This window comes from Onychomys torridus, chromosome 5 (assembly GCF_903995425.1).
Source record: "Onychomys torridus chromosome 5, mOncTor1.1, whole genome shotgun sequence".
Taxonomy (NCBI): Eukaryota; Metazoa; Chordata; class Mammalia; order Rodentia; family Cricetidae; genus Onychomys; species Onychomys torridus.
The window spans coordinates 103,103,062-103,126,220 of NC_050447.1; the positions used below are offsets into that span (position 1 = coordinate 103,103,062).

General features: G+C 38.3%; 1 protein-coding gene across 1 annotated transcript in view; it reads right to left on the reverse strand.

The window, feature by feature from the left end:
• Positions 1 to 23,159, reverse strand: part of Cdkal1 (CDK5 regulatory subunit associated protein 1 like 1) — a 554,248-nt gene that overhangs the window by 132,403 nt on the left and 398,686 nt on the right. Inside the window, 1 exon segment of the mRNA XM_036189139.1 lies at positions 15,688 to 15,868. Coding sequence (XP_036045032.1) covers positions 15,688 to 15,868 — 181 coding nt within the window.

Genomic DNA, 23,159 nt, shown 5'->3' on the forward strand with positions numbered 1-23,159 from the left:
TTAAACAGTTTTTTGTAGTGGGTAGCCATCCCAGCCTTGGCCTGGAAGTTCCAACCCCCACTGAGGCTTCAGTAATGGTCACGCCCTCAGGCGGGGCTGAGGGAGGACGCTTGAAGACCCAGGATGGAGAGGAGAGGTCTCTCTCTTGGTTTCCGGATCCTAGACGCTGGAGATAGATGGAGCAGAGTTCTCCAAAGAACACCGCCGGACTGTGCCATACCTTTCCCAGATCCTGCAACCTATCTGCTGTGGATATCGCTCTGTGTAAATAAAGTTCTGATTGGCCAGTGGCTAGGCAGGAAGTATAGGCAGGACAAGAGAGAAGAGAATTCTGGGAAGTAGGAGGCTGGGGAAAGACACCGCCAGCCGCCGCCATGAAAAGCAACATGTAAAGACACCGGTAAGCCATGTGGCAAAGTATAGACTAACAGAAATGGGTTAATTTAAGATAGAAGAAGCAGATAGCAAGAAGCCTGCCACGGCCATACAGTTTGTAAGCAATATAAGTTTCTGTGTGCTTTCTTGGTTGGGTCTGAGAGACTATGGGAATGGTGGGTGAGAGAGATTTGTCCTGACTGGGCCAGGCAGGAAAACTCCAACTACACCTATCCATTTGTAAGTTACCCCACAAAATAAACCTCTGTTTTAACTACGTGGAGTGGCCTTAATAATTTCACCAATAGTTTTTCTTATAGCATTTTTCTCGTCTTGCCTTAGTTTCCCTTGCAGAAGAACCAGCTAATCCCCTAACCACTTAAATAATCTCCAGCGTAGAACTGTTTTCCAGTATTGGTGGTGAATTGGTTCTGAGACTCCCAAGGATACAAAGAACTGTGGATGCTCAAGTCCCTTCTATAAAAGGGTGTAGCAAGTACACTGAGCCTATTTAGCCTAGTTTACTTACAACACCAAATGCAATGTAAGCCCTGGGTAAGTAGCTATCATAAGGTATTTCTAAGGGAATGGTGACAAGGAAAAATGTTGGTTTGCTACAGAGGCATTTTTTTGCCTACATGGCCTTATCCCTGGATGGCTGAATCTATGGATGCGAAGCCCGTGGACAGGGGCCTATTGTACACGAACTGGAATCTGAGCTTCTTTGAGCCAGGCAACTCTGTGGTCAAGTGCTCATTTGCTTTCTGGCTATCACAGAGCTATGGACTCTACCTTTTAAGTTAGTAATGTATGCAGCAAACTTACTCTATAGTTTTTATAAAAGAATAAAACCAGAGACCTAGGATAGAACCAAACATGAATGGAGAAAAAAAGTCAGTGTAATGATACCTAATGATATTCTGCTACACTTATAGATTAGTGACTATGCCAAATGTTAGCAGAGAGCCTTCATCTAGTAACTGATGGAAACAGATGCAGAGACCCACAACCAAACATTAGGCTGAGCTTGAGGACTGCTGCTCAAGAGAGGGAGGAAGGATTGCAGGAGCCAGAAGAATCAAGGACATGACAAGAAAACCAACAGAATCACTAGTCTGGCTCATAGGAGCTCACAGAGTCGGAACAAACAACCAGGGAGCCTGCGTGAGACCGACCTAGGTCCTCTACATGTATGTGACAGTTGTATAGCTTGGTCTACTTTTAACAATGGGAGCAGGGCCTGTCCCTAATGCTTTGGCTGGCTCTTGGGACCCTGTTCCTCATACTAGATTGCCTTGCCCAACCTTAATACAAGGGGAGGTGCTTGGTCTTACAACCTGATATGCCATGCTCTGTTGATACCCATGGGAGGCCTGCCCCTTTCTGAGCAGAAACGGAGGAGGAAAGGTTGGGGGTGAGCAGTAAAGAAGAGGTGAGGGGAGGGAATAGGAGGAGAGGAGGGAGGGGAAACTGAGGTACAAATGTAAAATGAATGAAAAAAAAAGAAAAAATCTCTCTTTTTATTCATAGAAAATTACTTTTATAAGTCCATAGTTCATACATGAACAAAGAACTTATGAATTACTTTAAAAATAGCCAATATAAAACAAAATGAGAATCCAGCACTGTATATTACAATGAGATAAAACTGAAGAAACTTATTTTATATATACTTTATTCTCCAGAATGCAGAAGACCCAAGCTTATAACCTACAAGGAACAGTTTCTAGGAGTAAAAAGGGCATCCTGGGAGTGGAATGATATATCTGTGTGATTCCAGAACCAGCTGGAACTTACATGGGAATGCTGCTTCCATTTCTTTATATTAGTTTTCCCTAAAATAACAAGTTCAAAGCACCAAAATGTCCCTTGAGAGGATACTCTGTGATTTCAGACACCAGAAGTTCAGAGTTAGGGCAGGAGAGGAATTTAAGATGGAAGGAAGGTTTCTGCCTCCAACAGCACACCGCCCCCACCAATTTTCATGCAGTGGGAGCTGGCAGGGAGTCTCACAGTACTGCAGGAGAAATGCTTCAGAGGAGACCTTGAATCCTCCTTCCAGGGGAGATTTTTATCAGAAGCCTACCTAGCTTCACTCAACCCACATACATTTTTGATCTGCACAGTTTGGAGGATGAAGGTTCTACATGTATTATTAACTGCCAAGCACACGACAGGCACTTCAGTCAGGTAAATTCTGCCCTTTCTAACTTTAGTTTCCCTTTTCTGCCCTAAACTCTAAATTTGAGCTATTTTCCATTTTTTTTTTTTTTTTTAAAGATAGGCTCAGGGTTAAGAACTGTTAAAAATAATCCAAAAGTTTGGAATGGATTAGAACTAAAGTAAAAAAGGTCTTAAACTACTTAAAATGACTGTACCATTTAAGTAGCCAGAAAGCGGGAAGTGAGACCTACATCATTTGAGGTATTTTAGTTTCCACAGCCTCACTGCTTTTTCTTCTGTGACATACTTGGTATTAAAAGCTTTCACCCAAACAAGGTAAGTGTGAGGCAGAGAATCCAGACAGTGCTCTTAAGCAAGTGACCAAGCTAACGTCCCCGATGAAGGGAAGGAGTACATCACAGCCTCCAGACAGACCATGCTGAGGCTAGAGCACTGCCTCTACTTACTCCACGGGGCCCAAGCATATGAGCATGTAGCTATAGTCATGACCTGATGGCGAGGAAAACTTAGGCTCAACCTGAGAAACACTCCGTGAAAGGACAGGCCAGTACTAAAAATAGAAATAAATAAATATTTAAAACAGCTTTTATTAAGTATAAAGGAGAGCTGAGGAACCACCTGGATTAAGGGAAATGACTGTATAATCACGTGCGACACACAACCAGGAAAAACTGCTACAGACACTGTTGAGATTCATGATGGAACTGGAGTATGAACTGTTGATTAGATACAACTATTACAGTCAATGCTAAAGTTTCTGAATTTGATTACAATGTAATTACCTAAGATTTCCACCTTAGGAAACGTACACTAATTATTAAAGGATGGAGCTATCGGTTGTCTATATAGATTGTTCAGGGAAAAAGGGAGACCATCTCTTTCTGACTGCCCTCTCTTGGGAGGGAAGGAAGGAGAAGGAATGTGTGAAATATTCAGAAGAAAGATGGGGGCGGGGGACAGGGCACAGACACATACAAGAGTGAGCATGTGAGAGCCTAGCAAAATGTTGAAATACAAAGACTGATTAATCCTGGCAAAGCGTAACCAGAGTCCCTTTACTATACCTAAGTCTTCCCTGCTTTTCTAAAATCATTTTTAGAAAGTTAAGAACAAGGCTAGTGAGTTCAGCAGGAAATGGTGCTTGCCTCCAAGTCCAATAACCAGGGTTCTGTGCCCAGAACCCATGTGGTGGATGGAGAGAACACTTTATGCAAGTCATCCTTGGGCCCTGGCCTATGTGCTGTGACACACATGTGCCCACACACATACACACCCCCACACACCAAATAAAATAAAAGAAGTTAAAAGCAGTTTTAAAACCACACATGCAATTGTCCTAAGAGGAATACTTGAAATGCCAGCATTTTATTTTCTAACATTATTATGAATTTCTGAAATAAATATTTCGCTTACTTTTTACAACAGCAAAGAACAAGAGCAGAAAGACCACAGCTACATGTAGCTACACTCCCAGGATCTCACTTTACAGTGAGGCAGACACACTTAGTGACACTGAGCCCAGCTAACTGGTCTGTCAAGTAGAAATACTAGATTCTGCAAAGATGACACCAGGTAGGATACACAGAAAGCAGGGACCATGGCTGTTCTGTCACACACTACATCACAGAATGGAAGCTTTTCCAGTCCCCCTCCTAACTTCCTGTTTTAAAGTACACTGCTTGAGGGTACTCTGCTGTGAGCTGCAAAACTAATAAGGAGTCAGGACACACATCCAAAATGACAAGACTGGCACGTGGAACACAACAGCCAAGTATACTTTTATCCATCGGAATGTTTATCCATTCGGGGTTGATTTTCTTGTCCTTAATTAGGAAAGAAACAAAATTCTAAGGAGCAAGAGTTAGACATGAGCTTCATGCTACATTACCAAATCAATTCTATTGCCCTGAATGCACAGTTAACATCAGCTCCAATTCTTGAAACTACAATTCTAATTCCCCTGAAAGAGAAGAAATACAGAATTATTATTGAACCATACTTATCACAGAGAAAGAAATACAAGATCAAAACCATGAGACAGCACCATAAGGTCTTTTTTCCTTAGAAGTTGGTCCAAAGAGTCTCATCTCTTATAAAGCCATTATTAAGGTAATAAAAACGAGTTCAAATTGAATATTATAATTTTAATAAATCAAGTTCATATAAAAGACACAGAAGAATTATGTAGATCCTTGTAATTTTTTGGAACGTGTATAAAACAAGGCACATAATCCCCCATGGGGAAAAAAAAAACAAACCCTAGACTGAAATAGAATAAAGATGACTTTCCACAGGCCAGGATTTATATTCTCCATATAAATCCAGTCAGTCATTCTCCATCTTAACACCCTCCACCACTCAATATCTAACATAGAATAACCACGTGTAATCATATTTTTTCTTACACTCATGGTAATTAAAAATTCCTAAAGGCAGGATAAAAGTTAACACTAAAATAGAAACAAACTGAACACATTATGTAGGTTTTGTTTATTTCATGGTTTTCTGTAAGATCATTATAAATCAAAAAGGAAAGTCATTCTTATTGAAGTGAAGTCATACTTACTCTTCATTATCCCCAAGTCAGATTTTAAAAGAATCTTGAAATGATGGTTCTAAGACTAATAATGCTCAAGCAGAGACATCCCCATTTTTTGTTTTCGTTCTTTTAATGGGTTATGATTAACGGGGGTCTTTTGAACAGCTATCAACAAAATTCTGCTTTGAGAATTCTTTATCATCACAGAATCAGGGCCTGGCTGAACCTAGTCTCCACAGCACAGTGAGCATCCCACCACTCTTACAGCTGATTGACATGGTGATAGAGGTTATCCTCTCATATCAAGACCAAACCAAAGGGTGGAAGGTAGGCAAGAGGTCAAGTATAATAGACAGAAAACTGAGATCGTCACAAAGAGCATCATACTAAGGGAAAATGTTGGCATTTGGAAAGCATGGTTCTGACTGAGAGGAAGGAGGAGCTTATGCTTTTAGACATTATTTTATACACGTGAGTGTTTTGCCAGCATGTGTTTCTGTGTACCTCATGTGTGCCTCCTGTCTATGGAGGCCAGAAGAGGGTGTCACATGCCCTGAAACTGAAGCTGCCATGTGCATGCTGGGAATGGAAGCCAGGTCCTCTTCAAGAGTAGCCAGTGCTCCTAATTGTGGAGCCCTCGTTCCAGTTTCAGGAACTTACTCTTCAATACAAACATCTTCCAGGTAACACCTCTCTGCTGGGCCTGTGCTGCCTCTGGGGAAATGTTGTGCTGTATTTACTACCCCATATGTATGTACCAGGTCTGTAATCCTGGAGATCACCAGCATCTTAAAAATAGCCCTTTTCTTCATGAAAGCCTTACATTCTATTTCAGCCTAGAATAATCCTCAAATTCAACATGGTGGACACTCAAGTGCTTGACAGGGCTCTAGAGGCTGCCCTGTGAACATTACCGACAATCTTTCCTTTCAACAGCTGGGGCTTTGCAACAACCTTTGTTATTTTTAGAACCTTCAAAGTTCAACATTATTATCACTTTTTCTTAGGTTTTGAATAAGGGTAGATAGATGGATAAAAAGAAGTGCTCAATTTAATAAGGTGTTTTAAAAAGAAAAAAAATTAACCTTTTTCAAATGTGCTCCAACTTGATGTTACTACAGGTTACAAAACACAGACTTGAAGTTTATGTGGTGCTTAGAACAATAAAAACACAAACTAAAAAGAGGCAATGAGGAAAAAATTCAACCTTGTAACTGTAGAGTAGAGACAGTTTGAATAGGGAAAGTCAAGTTAGGAGTGTGAGGGAGAAGAAAGGATGGAATTCGCCGGGTTAGCATTTCTATCTAAGAACTGGTCATGATACAATCTCAGAACCACTAGGATTTAGCCACCAGTGTCAGATGGAGTCAAGAGGAAGAGTTGGTATTTTTTGAAAGGTTCAGGCATCCCTGGAAGATGTAGTGGTAGTGTCTGTAGTGCATGAAAAGCCAGTAAGATGACCTCTGTAGAACAAGTTAGTGTTCTCCATAAAACAGAGAATAGTTTTGCTGACATGGATCTATGACTAAGACTTAGAATCATTAATCCCTAAAAAGACTGTTAAGTGATGCCACAAGAGCTAGTCATGGACATCCCTAGACTCACAAAACTTCCTAAACTGTTCCCGTTTCCACTCGTGCAAGACCTCCTAACGGGCTTTCTACTGGCTCTGTCCCTCTGTATTTCCTCTCTAAAACATGCTTTCTACAGCTAAGCACTGTATTTGGAAGCTCTACACTAGTTCCAGTCAGTGGAAAGCTATTTAACATGGTCTGTAAAGCCATCTTACCCTGAGTTTGCTTGCAGTTCCTAACTCACAAAGGACAGTAATCTACTCCTCCATGTTGCTTGTCATCCAACCACAAACAAACAAATCAGAACCCACCTAGTCAGCCCCCACAGAAAGAATTTTAAGTTCCTTATATGTCCTATGGTTCCCCTATGCTCCCTGTAGCTGGGAAAGTCTTCCTCTCTCCTAGGCCCTGTCCTCTTGTGATGGTGGACAGTAACTCAGCCTTCACAATGCACTTAACAGTATTTAAGAACTCTGCATGTGTTGAGTTCCTGCCTTTTGCCGGGTATGTACTAGGTCAACAAGATAGGAAGATTGCCTCCAAATTTCTCAAAGCCTAGAAACAGAGACAAGTCCACATGTCTTGATAAAGATCAGGGTGTAAATTGTAGCTTCTTAAGCTCTGAGATGCTACAGAGTCACATAATTGAGTGGGGTTTGAGAGAAATTTTGCAATGGCAAAAGGTCTCTTAAATATGCAGTGATAAAATTATTCAAAATAAAAATTATAATGCCAGTTTGCCCATGTTCACAGCTTCACCATAGCCTTCATCACACCAGTCAATACCAAATAACACTGCTGGAACTCCCCAGTGTAGATCCCAGGCTCTCTGTTATGCACTGCTAGGGTGTCTACTGTTCACTCTCCTGCTCTTACAGAAAGAAACTTTTAGAGTTCTCCTATTGTCACCTCTTAGAATGAAGTATCAAATTAGCCTATTTTCTAATTGGACTGTGCTGCATCCGGTGTTGGATTTTAGAAACTTTTTTTTTTTTTTTTTGAGTTGTGGGTTTGAATTTCATAAAACAAACAAAGAAAAATCTGTGGAATTACTTTTGACTTGGGATTAACATAGAATTTCCAGTCATTTCTGAAATGGTCCTAAACATACGTCTACCATTTGTACTATGTATTTATGAAAAGTTTTCCACTTGATGATTAATAAATAAAAATATCAATCATCTCTGTAATATTTTAGAGATGTTCTATGTCCTACAATATCAAATATTCAGCCAAGGTTTAATTCTTAATGTAAAAATAAATAAGCACCATCTCATTAGTATTCAAATTTGCTTTTGTCTTTAAAATAATGGCAAAATTATATGCATTCAAAATAATTTTAAAATAAATTTTTTGTTTGGATTTATATATCTGTTTTATATACATATATACGCAGGGTCATGTAAAAGTTTCTGGTCAAAAAAGGAATCTGAGAGGAAGACATTTAAGAATCCCTGGTATAGATGGGCAGTGGTGGCACATGCCTTTAATCCCAGCACTTGGGAGGCAGGGGTATGTGGATCTCTGTGAGTTTGAGGCCAGCCTGGTCTATAGGGTAAGTTCCAGGACAGACTCCAAAGTTACAAAGAGAAACCCTGTCTTGAAAAAACAAAACAAGAAAACCCCAAACAAACAAAAGAAAGAATCCCTGGCATAAATAAGTACGAGGCCTGTGAAGGTTAGTTTTAGTTGTCAACTTGACAGTCTAGTGTTATCTGAGAGATAGTTTCATGAAGGACTGCTTAGATCAGGTTGTCCTGCAGGCAGGTTTATAGGAGGTTGTCTTTGACTGAATTATGATGTGAAAAGACTGAGTCCACTGTGGGCAGCACTATTTCCTAAGCTTGGGGTTCTTGATTAGTAAGAATGGAGAGAGTGAGTTAAGCACTAGGGCATGCACGAATTCATATTCTCTCTACTCTAACTGTGGATTTGACTGACTGCTTCAAACTCCTGCCTTGATTTCCTTCTAATGACAGACTAGAACCTAGAATTGTAGCTGAACAAACTCATTCTTCTTTACAGTTGCTCTTGTCAGAGTATTTTTTAAGACATCAACAGAAATGAAACCAAAACAGAGTTTTAATGGAATATGGGAAAATAGCCTAGCGAGATAACCAGAGGCTTAAGTGATGAGTAGAAATGACCTAGTTTTACTACCTGCCCTGTCCACTGCCATGTGAAAAGATAAGCAAGGATTCTGAAATAGAAAGTAGATAGGGAAACAACACATTTGAATGTGAAGTGGTTCCATAGCCATGTGTTTGAACCTTTGGTTCTCAACTAGGGGTGCTATTTGGAGATGTTGTGGATCGGACCTAGGTGAGTTTCTGGGGAACAGACCTTGAGGGCTACAGCCCAGCTCTGCTTTGTCCAGAGCTCTCTGCTTCATGATCCTCTGGTATTTGAGGACCCCAAGATCGTCACTCTGACCGTGTTGATAACACTTCTTCTGGCCATGATGGATTATGCCCTCTCAAACCATGAGCCAAAATAAATCCTACCTCCTTTAAGCTAATTCTGTCTGGTATTCTGTTAGAGCAATGAGAAACATGACTAAGTCAGCTGGGCAGTACAAGTGGTAAGCAACACGTGAGCAGAAGGTTCCAGGAGGAACTGGCCAGACATCAAGAATAGAGAGGCAAGCAGGAGTTTCTCTGTGCCCTGGGCACATTAGCTATTACTCTGGACTCCGACTTTCTGATGTTTAACATGGCATTACTGGTAGTGCTTGCTTCAGAGACATGATGAGAGAATCAAATTAGATAAGCCACACCAAGTCCTCAGAACACTGAAGTACGCTAATGGCTGAGTGTCAACTCTATGGTTTTTGTTTTACCATGTTGTTATTATAACTGGGAACAACAATTTTCTTATCAGTAAGATAATAGCTGGATAAGTGTTCACAGACCTACAAATAATCATGAGGCAACTACCAGGACAACAAGCCTTAGTTAGAAAAAAAGAGATGAATAATCAATTAACACAGTTCAATAGAAGCCAAACAGTACCATTCAGTGTGTGAGTTTCCCATTAGAACATCAACAAACCATAAATGTAGTCTCTCTGTGTGTGTGGTTTAGACAGGATCTCCTTATGGAGCCCAGGTTGGCCTCAAACTCATGATCCCCCTGCCTTAGACTTACCAATGGTGGGATTATAGGCATGAACTAATATGCCCAACTTACATTTAGTGTTTTAAAATGGCCCATTCTTATTTTGTAGTATCTGAAATGTTTTGAGACAAAAGAAAGGTTTTCATATGGCCTTCTCAATATTCTAAGGAAAACTGTTCTTGCCTTTTCCAGCTTAGAGGATGACCCTGGGATTCACCTCTGTTGAAGCTTCAAAGCATCTCAGTTGGACTGCTGTTCGATTTTATGGCCTTAAATTTTGACACCCTTGCCTCTCTCTGAGAAGGGCTCTGGTTACAGTGAGCTGTCACTGTCCTGGGTAACTCATAGCCATCTCCTCCTCTGGAGAATTTTAAATATTCATCACAAGTTCTCTGCGGAGCATGAGCCTCTTGGAAAGGAAATCAACAAATCAAGGAGACAGCTGCACTCTGTGTTTCCTGCAGCACAACTCACCAGTCACACTACAGAAACAGCCTATGTGTACTTAACAGATGAATGAAGAAAGTGTGGCATATTAGACAATGGAATACTATTCATTCAGATAAAGAAAGGAACCCGACCAGGTATATCTGTGTGAGTGCCAGTGTGGAATACAAGCCACATATAAAAAGACAAACAGAACATGTGATAGATAATATAAATGGTCACCAGGAAATAGAGAGCAAACATATGCACATATAAATAAATAAGTAAATAAGAGGTGGAAGGGGCAGGAGAGAGAAGGGATGGTTAGTGAGTACTGGGATACAATAGAAGCAACAACTTCCAGTCTTCTATACTATAGTATGGCAATTATAGTTGTTGCATTTCATTGTGTGTTTCAAAACAGCTAATACAGAAGATTTTGAGTTTCCAGCATAAAGAAATGGCTTCATTGTGTGTTTCAAAACAGCTAATACAGAAGATTTTGAGTTTCCAGCATAAAGAAATGGCAAATGTCTAAACTGATGATGGCTATGCTAATGACCCTGATTAGATCAACACACTGTATATGTGTGTTAAAATGTCACCCTGTACACCCAAAATATCTATAATTATTATGTAGCAAAAGAAGCTGATCACATCTGCAAAGGCCTTTTCTTTGTGTAGCCTAACTTATTCTATGTTTTAAATTTAGGGTGTGGACATCTCTGGGGCCCATTATTCCTCACTCCATTCAGTCTCTGCTGCCACTTGAACCCTCAAAAACAACGAAAAATTATGTTCCAGCAATCACAGCTTAGATTCAAGAAAAGAGTTGATCAATTGCTTGTACAAACTGTCATGAAATTCATTAAAAATAAAAAATAAAACAAAAGAAGGTGAAGCAGAGCTAATATTCAAGCCAACCTTCTGGGAAAAGCAAGCTGCCATACCTTCCCACTTACTAGTGAAATGGTGAACCCCCAAACACACAACGGCAGCGAATCAAGAGTCATTAAGCATGTCAAAGCATTTTTGGATCACTGCATTCTATTTTCCACTTCTTAAACGAGCAAGCATCAACTGCATCAACAGATAGTAGGCACCAAGCACCCAGGACTCCACTATCACTCAGACTTCCCTGCTGTTACTATAGATACCCTGGAAAACTCTGCTATGTAATCTGCTGAAACACAATACAAAACATTATGGACAGGCTAGAAATCTGATTAATGCCAAGTACAAATAGAAATGGTATCCAGAAAAGAGAAGTTTCTACCCTTACCCCAGAATTAAATCCAGGCAAATGCTAGGCGAGGATTTGAACCCTGGGCTATATCCAGCCCCCTCATTGTTCTACCCTTCCCAGCCTACCTCCTTCCTTCTCTCTCTCCTTCTCTCTCTCTCTCCTGTTCTCCCTCCCTCCCTACTATCCAATTTTGAGACAGGGTCTTGCTAAACTGTCTAGGCTAGCCCCAAACCTATGTTCTCCACGCCTCTGTCTCCCTGGGAGCTGGAATCACAGGCATGTGCCACCACTGCTGGTCAGGAAAGAGATAAACAGAAGAGATCAAATATGACTAGTTAGCAAGAATGCCAAGACAGAGGAGTTTCCATGAAGCTATGCTTGGGAATCAATTTCTAACAAAATATTCTGAACAATCTAGAAATGAACCCCCTGTTCCTTTCTTCCACAGAAAAACACCTGAACATCTCTTAAAACATACAGACAGACCTTGGGGCTAAGGCAAAGTGTCTACTGTGGCTTCTTTAAGCTAAGGGCAAAAATTCTAGAAACTTCTGGTAGGTGAAACATGATTCTATTTTACTAATATATTTAGAGACATCACTTTTACTTTCTGGTTCCAATATGTAAGGCAAGTAGTAATCAGGGGTTTAATATCATAACTACACTGTAATCCAGAATGAACACCCTCAAAACCATTCCTGTTAGCTAATGTGTATTCCTTCAGGTAATAGATGTATTCAAATAAAGACCATAAAAATTTTCATTATTTTTCATTAAAATTTTCTAGAAAGGAAGTCTAGCAGTGATAGCTAAGAATCAAAACTTTTTTGTTATTATTATTTTTTTAACCTAAGTGACCTTTTCCAGGCGGGCTGAGAAGCTCAGCCACAATTAAACACACTGCTAGAATTAAAATGGATGAAGACCAAAGGAATAAAGACACAATGGAGTAGAGAATATGAACACGTAACTTTGACCTTTCATTAACTACTCCAAGGTCGTTCTCATTTCGCTTGGATAATTTCACTATTAAATCATCTGCATAAATATCCTTGCAATAGCTAATAAATAATTTTAGTTTAGTTTTTCATGAGAATATATCACCTAAATTTCATTACAAACTCCAAACTATTCTGTTTCTTTTTAATAGCCATAGTAGAACTGGCAAGGAATTTACCCTTTGTCTTTTGAAAATGCAAACTTAAACTGCCAGTACTGTGACCATCTGTGATTTGCATGATTAAGAAACATACATAATTTAGTTCATTTATCAGGGCATTAACACAATTCATCAAAACAACAAGATTAGCTTATACTAATGTTATTGTGAACATAAAAATACTTGGGAAGAAATGAGAAGGTATGTTGACGTCCATATGATATCACCTATGAGGGAAGAACATGCAAGGAGTGTGCAGAAGAGATGAAATGCACGTAAAAAATGAAACGGCTCTTCCTTATCAAGAGTCACTCTTAAAGAAGAAAACGCTGTCACTGGAGAGCAATTGGTATGTGCTAGTCCTTTACCATAAGTTAGATTCACTTTCATTATTGATTTGTCTTGGCAAGGGAATGAGGAATAAATTAGAGAAAATATTTATTGCTCATTTCCCACAGTCTTATATTTTAGTGAATGTTGCAATAAGCTTTTTTTTTTTATAAACTACCTGAGACAGGCAAGGTAAACAATTATTAATTTCTGGTAAGTGTTGGAGGTGGAAGAAGACACAATATACATTATAAATCTACTCAGTGACAGTAAATCTCTAAAGTTTCATTGTTAATGTCCAATGCCCGGGATTTATGATTCTGAATTCTATGAAGCTAAAACTTTATGAAATGGTTTTTGTATAGAACATAATTACTAAAATGTAAGAGGTATCAGATTGCTTCCTGCAAAACATTTATTTGAGGTCCTAATCACCTGAAAATGTTAGAAATCATGCTATAGATAAAAGCAGTTAAGACAAGAAATAGGAGGAACCTTTCAGCCTCAGAGATGGAGGCCTTCGTAAGACACACACGAGGACATCTGGTGACAGTGAAGGCAGGGACTGAAGCCACACAAAGGCAGACCAAGGACAGACACCTCAGTGAGCCAGCAAACCCGAGAGGCTAGGAAGAGGCCAGGAGATTCCTCCATGGTTCAGAGTTGGCATGGGTCCGACTCTGCTTCCAGCCTTCAGAAATATGCAGGCACAGATTTCTGTCGTCTAAGTCACTCTATACTGTTTGTTCTATCAGTCACTGTAGAAACACTTGAAAAAGTTTACTGAAGACATGGTAGAAAGTTGATTGTGACTTAAGACACAGAAAGAAAGTCTTTACGATACACATGTATCTGAAGGACTATTACCCCTAATCACAAAGGATTCTAAAAACTTTCCAATAAGAAACGAAGAGCATGCTCCAAATGGGCAAAAGACCTTAGCAGATGCCCTGCCCAAGGAAATATATGTGAGGAAGGGGAACAAGTGAGAAGATGCTCACCATCAGATGTCTTCAGTGAACTGCACATTAAAACCAGAGTGCTGGCTCAAGAGCCAATAAACAGATGATTGAACACTACTCATTCTCCAAAGAGATATTAAACATTTAGATTGTATTACATAGGTAATACACAAACATCATGAGCACAGAACTCTGAGCAGGCAGATGATCAGATAGTTTTTTTAATACATGGCAACAGGGATTGTATATTTATTCAACTATTTAGGAAGGTGATTTGCCAGTACCTAGTCTATCAGGTCAACTGCATGTCCCATGAAAATACAACTATGCTTTTTACTAGACACAGCAGTAAAGTGTACACATGAATGTAACAAAAGATAAAAACAAAATGTGATGACTATATCAACCATAGTTCTTATGTTAAGAAACTGAAAAAGGCCCACTTCTCTCCAATAGTAGGAAAAATAACTTATGAGAAAACATTATATAGCAAAGAAAATGGATGGCCTATAGCCACTTTGCAAAATACTGGATTCACTAACAATGAAAAGGAAATGAACAAAATCCAAATTCATACACTGATGAGGTCTCCTGTTCAATGAGGGAAAGAAGTTTCCTCTGGGAAGGTCGAGGACAATGATCCATTTCTATATGACCATGTCAGGAACCTACATATACAGAGAATCTTAATCTGACTGATTGCACACCCAACAGTCACTATATGAAAACACAGATGGATCACTATGAATGATATATAATATTTACATACAGAAAAAAGTCAGTAGATATGCTTTAGTTTAAAAAGATTTCTGGTGAAGTTAGAAAAAATGGACTGAATTATAACAGGAAACAGATCAATAGCTACTAGAAGCTGGCGATGAAAGGGGTATATGAACACAGAAGGGGGAAAAGATGTCTGGGTTACTGATGGAACTGTCGTATACCTTGACTATGATACAGGGTACATTATATATGCACTGCCAACTCACAGACCCCCAACACCAAAAGTCAGATCTCAATAGTAAATAATTTAGAAAAGGTAATGAATTAGTTTATTTTCATTTCTGTGCAAAGTTAATTATGTGTGGTATTAAAGTTTGGCTTTATTTGTCAATCAGAAGAAAATTAATCAGTCTATACATTTGCATTGAGAATACAATGCATATTTGTTTGGATAGATAAGTTGATGGGTAGGTAGATGACAGATGGGTAGCTAGATGATGGATAAATAGAAAGAAAATAGGCAGATGGATAGATAGATGTTAGATGGATAGAAGAATAGACAGATGATAGATGTGCAGGAATCAAGTAAAAAAAAGCACAAAATTTCCAACAAATGAATAATTAAGATAGTCTTTTCTATAGTAGGAAAATATGAAGCATATTTGCTCAGATATTTATCTTTTATTTTCTTTACTTGTTTACTTTGAAGTGCTGGAGATGGAAATAAGGGCCTCATGTATGCTAGGCTACAACTGAGCCACATCCCAGCCCATGTTATTTAAATGTTGCCTGATTTCAAAACATCCAAAGATTTATAATGTACACACAAGTAAATACAAGATAGTGGTTTAAAAAGTTTTTAAAAATTGAACCTTCCTCCTCAAGAGAAAATGTGATATTGTTTGCTTCTCATTGCATGAGGTCATTTAACTCTTCCATGACCATGCCCAGCTTGAACTGTCCTTATATTTTGCAACATAAAGGTTAGCCACGAGCCAGTGGCACTGGGTAGCTACTGACACAAACTGATGGCTCCTATGAATGGGCTCTTACCACGTGTGCTGGGACTTGTTCAGCCTTTGCAGCGGGAGTTCCTGGTCTTGGGTAGAACTGGTTGATGAAGAGGCTTGGAAATTTATACTCTTCAACAAGTTTCAGTGTTTCTTGAAAATCCTGATCGGTTTCTCCAGGAAAACCACAGATAATATCCGTAGCAATTGTTATTCCAGGAACCCTGGAGAAGAAAAACAGGCAAAAATGTAAAAAAAAGTTGACTATGAGCCAGAATTATTTTATTTCCTTGACATTTTAAATGGCATTTAAAAAATACAGGGTTTTTTTTTGTTGTTGTTGTTGTTTTGTTTTGTGGACAGAGCACTTGCAAATAGTTTTGAAGAAAATCTAAACACTAAGAGATACAATGTCGTACAGTGGCCCTGGTCATCCTCAGAGGCATCCGTTTTTAATGCTTTTGGACATGCTTTGCTTTGTTTTCTTCTCACTCTCCTAACATAGATGCTGACTCGGGCATTTCTGGGTTTGTTGGTTTTTAAAGGCAGTGTTTAAGGACTTTTACATTATGGTAAGTGAACTAGCTGTAAATGTACTCTAACCCTATGTTCCTAACACTGTATTCACAGTACTTCCATAGAAGAACTGTGGAGACAAGTGGTAGACCAAGCTGTTTCTCAATAACATTTAAATTTTCCTAAGGGTAGTAACAGTCTCTTTGGAAAGTTTGCTTAACGTTTTATGTTCCTAAGCTGATATATTCTCAAGACTTCATCAGACCTACCAAAACTCAACAGCAGCATGGTCTCTTGCCTAGTGGCAGAGCTCGCGCAGTGTCCTGGGTTCAATGCCTAGCACAGGTGGCAGGGGTGGAGGGGAGATGGCAAAAATCAAACCTATTTTCTAAATACTGAATGGCTCAGACTGTCAGCATCCCTGTCCCTAGTCTCTGGAAAGCCACCACTACTTTCTTCCAGTCTTCATTACTCTAGCAATGAACAGGCTCTTACCTTCAACTGCTGCCCCTTGCCCTCCCCTTCCTCAGTCTTGCTTCCCTAGGTCCTTGGTCTTGCTGATTTCCCATTACTTCCTTCCTCTGTTGGAGTGTGTTCTCAGTATCAGGTGACACTGTTATTAGGTCTCAGGATGTCTAAACACACAACTGATAGGTAGTACAGTGGTGGTACATAATATTCCAAATTGAAAAGGATTATCCACCAGAATTTTGCATCATTCCTTTTAAAAAAAATGCTGGGGGATTTAGCTCAGTGGTAGTGCGCTTGCCTAGCAAGCGCAAGGCCCTGGGTTCGATCCTCAGCTCCACAAAAAAAAAAAAAAAAAAAAAAAAAAAAGCTGATAGATAACTGAAGGTATGAAATTAATTCCTGTGCACACTCCCACTTTTACTTTTTCAGTGCTGAATGTTAAACCTAGGGCCTGTGTCAGCCAGGTCAATGCTCTGTGACTGAGCCACACTCCAGCTGTACATACTCCATTTCATGTGCTATATCACCTCTCTTTTTAGGGTGTTAGGTTCTTCTTGATCAATTAAATTTCATGCTAACACAGCTATTTTTTTTTTTTTAAGATTTTTAAAAAATTGTTGTACAAGGCACAATCTTTGACTTTAAGGTATTTCAGTCTAGGAATCGAATTCTCTCATTATTTTCTAAATAATTTCTCTATGAAATGGGCCTTTAGTACTTTCTTTAGGAAGTGTCATATATTACACTTTCTCTTAGGGATTCATTTCTTTTGAATGTTGAAACTACCAGTTTGATCTTTAGCTTTTTCTATCTTGTTTTCCTTGTGTGCTCTTTGTTCTATCTTCCAGAAAATTTACTCTTTGAGCGTGTTTTTCAGTCTCTAATTTAAAAATAAATAAGGCAGTAATTCAGTATGTTTCAGTGTCTCACAGCTTTCTCCACCTTCATTTTCCTTTATCCTAGGACACCTTGTTTCTGTTTAGAAATACAAAATCATTTCTTACTTGAGGATATCAAAATCTGTCTCAATTTCTCTGCTCACAGCCTTTGGACCTATTTCCTTTAGGATGAGAATTTTCATCAACAAATAGTCATTTTCACTGTCCTTTTTGTATTCAAGACCAAAGCACTGCAAACTTTTTTTTATAGATTATTTATTTTGTTTTATGTGAATGAGTGTTTTCTCTTCAGGTGTATCTGTACACCACAAGCCTGGTGCCCACAGAGGTCAGAATAGGTATCAGATCATCCTAGAACTGAAGTAACAGATAATCATGAGCCACCATGTGGATGCTGGGAATTGAATCTGAGTCCTCTGCAAGAGCAGCCAGTGCTAACTGCTGAGTCATCTTTCCAGCCCCTGTAGACTTTTAATTGTAGAGTGAATATACAGCAAACTGCCTTTGTTTTCAGCAGGCTCAAATGCTGAAGGTGATGCCCTTTTTCTCCACAGCCTTACAGTCTCTATGAGGTTGGCTACAAAGTTCTCCAAAACTTCAACAGTATAATGGTAACAGAATGATACAACAGTTACTAATAGCCCTTCATGCACTTTAGGGAGCATGTTCCATATCATACTTCACCTACTTTCCTGTCACACATTGCTCTTCATAGATGAGAACAACCATATGTGGCATAGAAAGAAGAAGACTTCATCAAACTTGCATGCGATCCTAACACATAAACTCATGAAAACAGAAGCCTTCCAACACCCTCTGCATAGTACTTAAATCTGTGTGAAGGAAACACCACCCATTCACTGTAAAAGTACCCTCTTCCCATTTCTACTTTGCCTCACACAGTCATTAATTTGGATGGATTATAACTTGTGAAGTAATTCCAAGGATTTTTCTATGTGATGACAAATATGGGGGACAATTTCTTACAGAACAAAGGAAATGATCTATTGTGACAAACTCATTTCTTATTTACAGACAATCAAAATCACATTTGAAAAACTACAGAAAAATATACTTCCTTAGTGAGATGCAGAAAAAAAAAATAGCATTTTCCAGACTAAGTACACAGACAGAAGGAAGTCTATTAATCACTTTCCACTAGCTAGTTTTACACTTGCCTTCAAACTCTTCATGAGCAAAAGAAATCCACAGCTAAAAATAGAGGCAAAAGATAACAGATGACAAAGTCCATCTCCCCCAGGAAACAGAAAATATCTTGCCTGTGAAACATGGCAAAAAAATGAAGACAATTGGTCATTGTCTTAACTTCTGAATCAGAATGAATCTGGCAATAGCTGTGGGGTATTCCCAAAGGAAAGTCCCTTTCTGATCACACTCATCCTTCTCTAGCCAACAGTTGTCCTCTGCACTGGCCAACACCTGCTTACTTTGGCTTCCTTGGTGGTGGGGTAGAGGTGAGTTATGACCGACCTTTAAAGGAACCACAATAAACTGGGAAGCTCAAATATGACTGTAACTAAACAACCAATTCAAACTCTGGTGTGGTAACACAGGAGACAGAACAATATGAATTGATGGCGTGAAAATATTTACAAGTAGAAACTTGTTTAATTGTTTAAAAGTTTATAAGAGTATATTTTGATTACTTCTATCATAAAAGTAGAGTCTGTACCTTAATATCAGACAAGGCTCATCTATACATTAATTTAAAATATGCAAATGTTTCCACTTATATTCTTGAAAATAATTTGATCCCTTAGGTAAGCCAACTAAAATCTCATTTACATTGTTAATTTGCCTAGCAAATAATTCTCAGTATGCAAAAATCAAAGAAGTTTGATTCTAATTTTATATCTTGTGATTTAAGTAAGAGGAAATGATGAGGGTGTAAAACAGAATATTATTACAAATATTTAAATGTTAATTCTGGGCAAACACTGTCTCTGATACACTGAATTTTCAAAATTCTAATTTTTAAAAAAATTCATTTTCACAAATTTAATGAAGTAGTAAGAAAAATGTATGCAATCACTACTAGTATGTTCGTGAATTTTAAAACCTTTTAATATTTATGTTTTCTTAGTAGTTTTAGGAAGTAATTCTGAAACAAAATAAAAAATATTCAATGAGATAGAATAACAGGGAAAAATGACTCATCATTTTCTCTGTCTTATGTTTACTGCCAAAGCAGGTTTGTAAAATAACTTGGGAATAGAATAAGGAGAATCCTAACTGCATATCTGACTGGTCAGAAACAGCTATGTTCAGTCATGAAAAATCTATCAGGAACCTATTGTTATGAGAACCAGATTCTCTTGGGTTCGAATAGCAACCTGTAATGACGACATAGTATCTGCTAGCACTAGGATGGGGTTAAGGGGCCTTGGGGGTGTAGCTCACTTGGTATAATGCTTACGTAGTACGCAAGTCCTAGGTTTCATTTCTAGCACCATATAAACCAGTTTTGTGGTACAAAAGACAACAGGACAAGTCATTTCAAGAGTCATTTTGCCTTGAACCAAAAAATACATATATACACTCTACAATTTTATTTCTTAGGAAGAATTTCATATAAAACTTAGGCTGTAATTCTCATTTACAATTAGCCAAGGCTGGCCTTAAATTCCTCCAATCCTCTTCTCCTTTCCTAATAATGGGATTGTGGGTACATAGCATGTACCTGGCTCTGAACATTTGAAATACTACTTAAAATGCATATTTTAATTCATCTTCAGATGTTTATATGCAATTACATGTTTTGTGGCTAAGGATGTGAAAAGGAGTGATCCTATTTCATTCTTTCACTGTTGTTGATTGTGAGAAGATTCCATTCTGTTACCCAGAATGGTTGAGACTCACAATGTAGCCTTGGCAGTTTTCCAACTCCCAGGATGCTCTTGTTTCAACCTCTCAAGGGCTGGGTTTACAGGCATACAACGCCATGCCTACCTACTTCATTTCTTAAATTAACAAAGCCTCAGCTTCAAATCTTAGACATGTGAAAAATTAGGCTAATTCACAGACAGTTGTTTATCTCAAAAGAAAGAGAGAGGAGTTGAGAAAAGACTGTAGAGTGACCAAAAGCAGAAGGCACAGACCCACAATTAAATGAACAAGTTTTACTACTATTGTGATTTACTTCAAGAGAATTGTACAAAGCTACTGGGACAGTAAACTGGAACTAGGAAGAGGAGATAAAGATCTTGAGCCAAACAAATGAAAACATACACTGTCTATAGATATGATTTACAGTGAGAGTAGTCTTTGGAAATTTTAAGGTTTAATGACTGAAAGATATAAAATCTATATTCTTAGCATTCATTTCACAAAACCAACAAAGAAAACACACCAAACTCAAAGTAAAATGGAAAGGAAAATTTAAAAAGTATGAGAAAACAATAGAGTGGAAAACAATAAGGAAAAAGTCAGTGGAGTAGAAGACACAGCTAGAAAACATTTACCAAGACTCAAGTCCTAACTAGGCTGAGAAGGAAGGAGATCCAAGTGGTCAGCTTCAGGCACAGAGGGACAGCATCACAAGTGCTGCTGCCAACCTTAGAGTGATGCAGGAGAACACTTTAGGCCAGTATTTGCAACTTCAAGCAAACCAGAGAGTTCTTCAGAAGACTCTTTAAATTATAAAGATGGACCTAAGAAGAAATAGAAAATCCAAATACACTTCTACCTATTACAAAATTAAACTCCTAATTTAATATCTTGACATCAAGACAAAACAGCACAAAACAATACAACCCAGGTTCAGATGGCTTCATGGCAGATTCTACTAAACACGTAAGAAAAAAAATAAGATTAGTGACACAGAATTTATTATAGTAAACTAAAAAAGTGGGGGATTTAGAGTCTTGCATATTATGAAATCAGAGAAAATGATTACAAATAAACTTTATACTAAGATCTCTTGTCAACACAAAGATGATGTTTTCTTAATAAAAACTTTAGCAAACTGAACCCAATAATATATGGGAATAATTATACATTCACTGAAATGCAAATATCAATTAACACAATAAACCACACTCAAGGGATACTTTTAGAAACCCCTCATGGTGATGTTAGTAGGTGCAGAAAACTTAGTCAACAAATCAAATACTCAAACAAACTTACATATTTTCCATAGACTGAATGTTTTTCCACTAAAATTAATAAAGCAAGTCACAGATTCCTATTCTCACTTTTTCAACTCAACATATTAAGGAATCCTGGTTGGTAAAGAAGGACAAACAAGAGAAATTAAAGGTATGCTTGTTGTAAAGGAGGAAGTAAGCTAACTCTTCTGTAGATAAGAAGTTACATAGGAAATAACAAGAAATCTAATTAGTCTATAAGGACATGGAGGTCTAAGAAAGCTTGCAAGCTCTAGGAGCAAGCTGGGAACATCAGTTGTATTTTTATGTATTAATAATCAAACACCCAAAAGAGACAGCAAGAAATAAAAACACATATAAAGTAATTTTAGGAAGAAAAGAGTTGATTGGCCAAAATAAGACAAATCAATTAAGTTTTCATAAAATTTGCAAAAAGAAATTAAACAAAAAAATTAAAATATCAGTCATTTCAACACTCCATATGCCAATTCCCTGTCAGCATATGAAGTAAAGGGTTCCATCATGACGCTAACTTACCATGTGTGCCATGCCACTTGGTTCTGGTTCACTCCCCACCCTCCCCTTTTGCTTTCTTCCCTAGTCAGCCCCACTGTGATTTCCCTTTACATTTAGTCCATCATTCTCTCTACTGTGCTTAAGATTCCATCTTCCCTCATGGGCCTTTCTAGTTTCATGTCGACTGGATGCACACTGTACACATACACACACACACACACACACACACACACACACACACACACACAAAGAAAGAAAGAAAGAAAATAAACCTTTGTAAATAAAGAAATGAAGAGATAAGCCACAGACTAGGAGAACATACTTCTGAACCATGTGTCTTAGAAATGATGCTTGTCCCCCAAACCATTTCTAACTCTTCTGGTTTACTAATGAAAGGACAAAACAACAGGCAGGAGAACTTGAATCAACACTTGGCTAGAGAAGACACTACCTAGTAAGTGTGGGGTGATTTGCTCTAGGAATTCAAGTTCAAACTACTAATCCAGTAGTGTGGCTAGAACTTAAAAAAAGACAAGAGCAGTTGTAGGTGCTCAAGATAAAACGGAACCCGCACCCATTATAGTCTGGAGTTTAACATGATGTGGTCATTTGGAAAACAGGTTGGCAAGGTCTGAAGTAGTTAAGCAGAACATGTATGGTAACCCAGTAACTATATTACAAGTTATCTATCTAGGAGAAATGGATATCAAACAAGTGGATTATTAGAGTGGATTTTCTATCACTCTTTATAATAGGCCCAAATTAGAAACAGTCCAATTGTTTATTAGCTGTTGAGGGCATGAACAAAATATGGAAATTCTATATTGTGGAAAGAGAACTGTCCACTATCACAGGTACACAAATAAACAATAATTCGATAAATAAATAAATCCTTAAAAAAACCCCAAAAAACCTTAAATCACCTGGGCTAAATAAAAATATAAAAAAAGCACCAAGAAGTGTGGTGATATTTTATTTGTATGTTG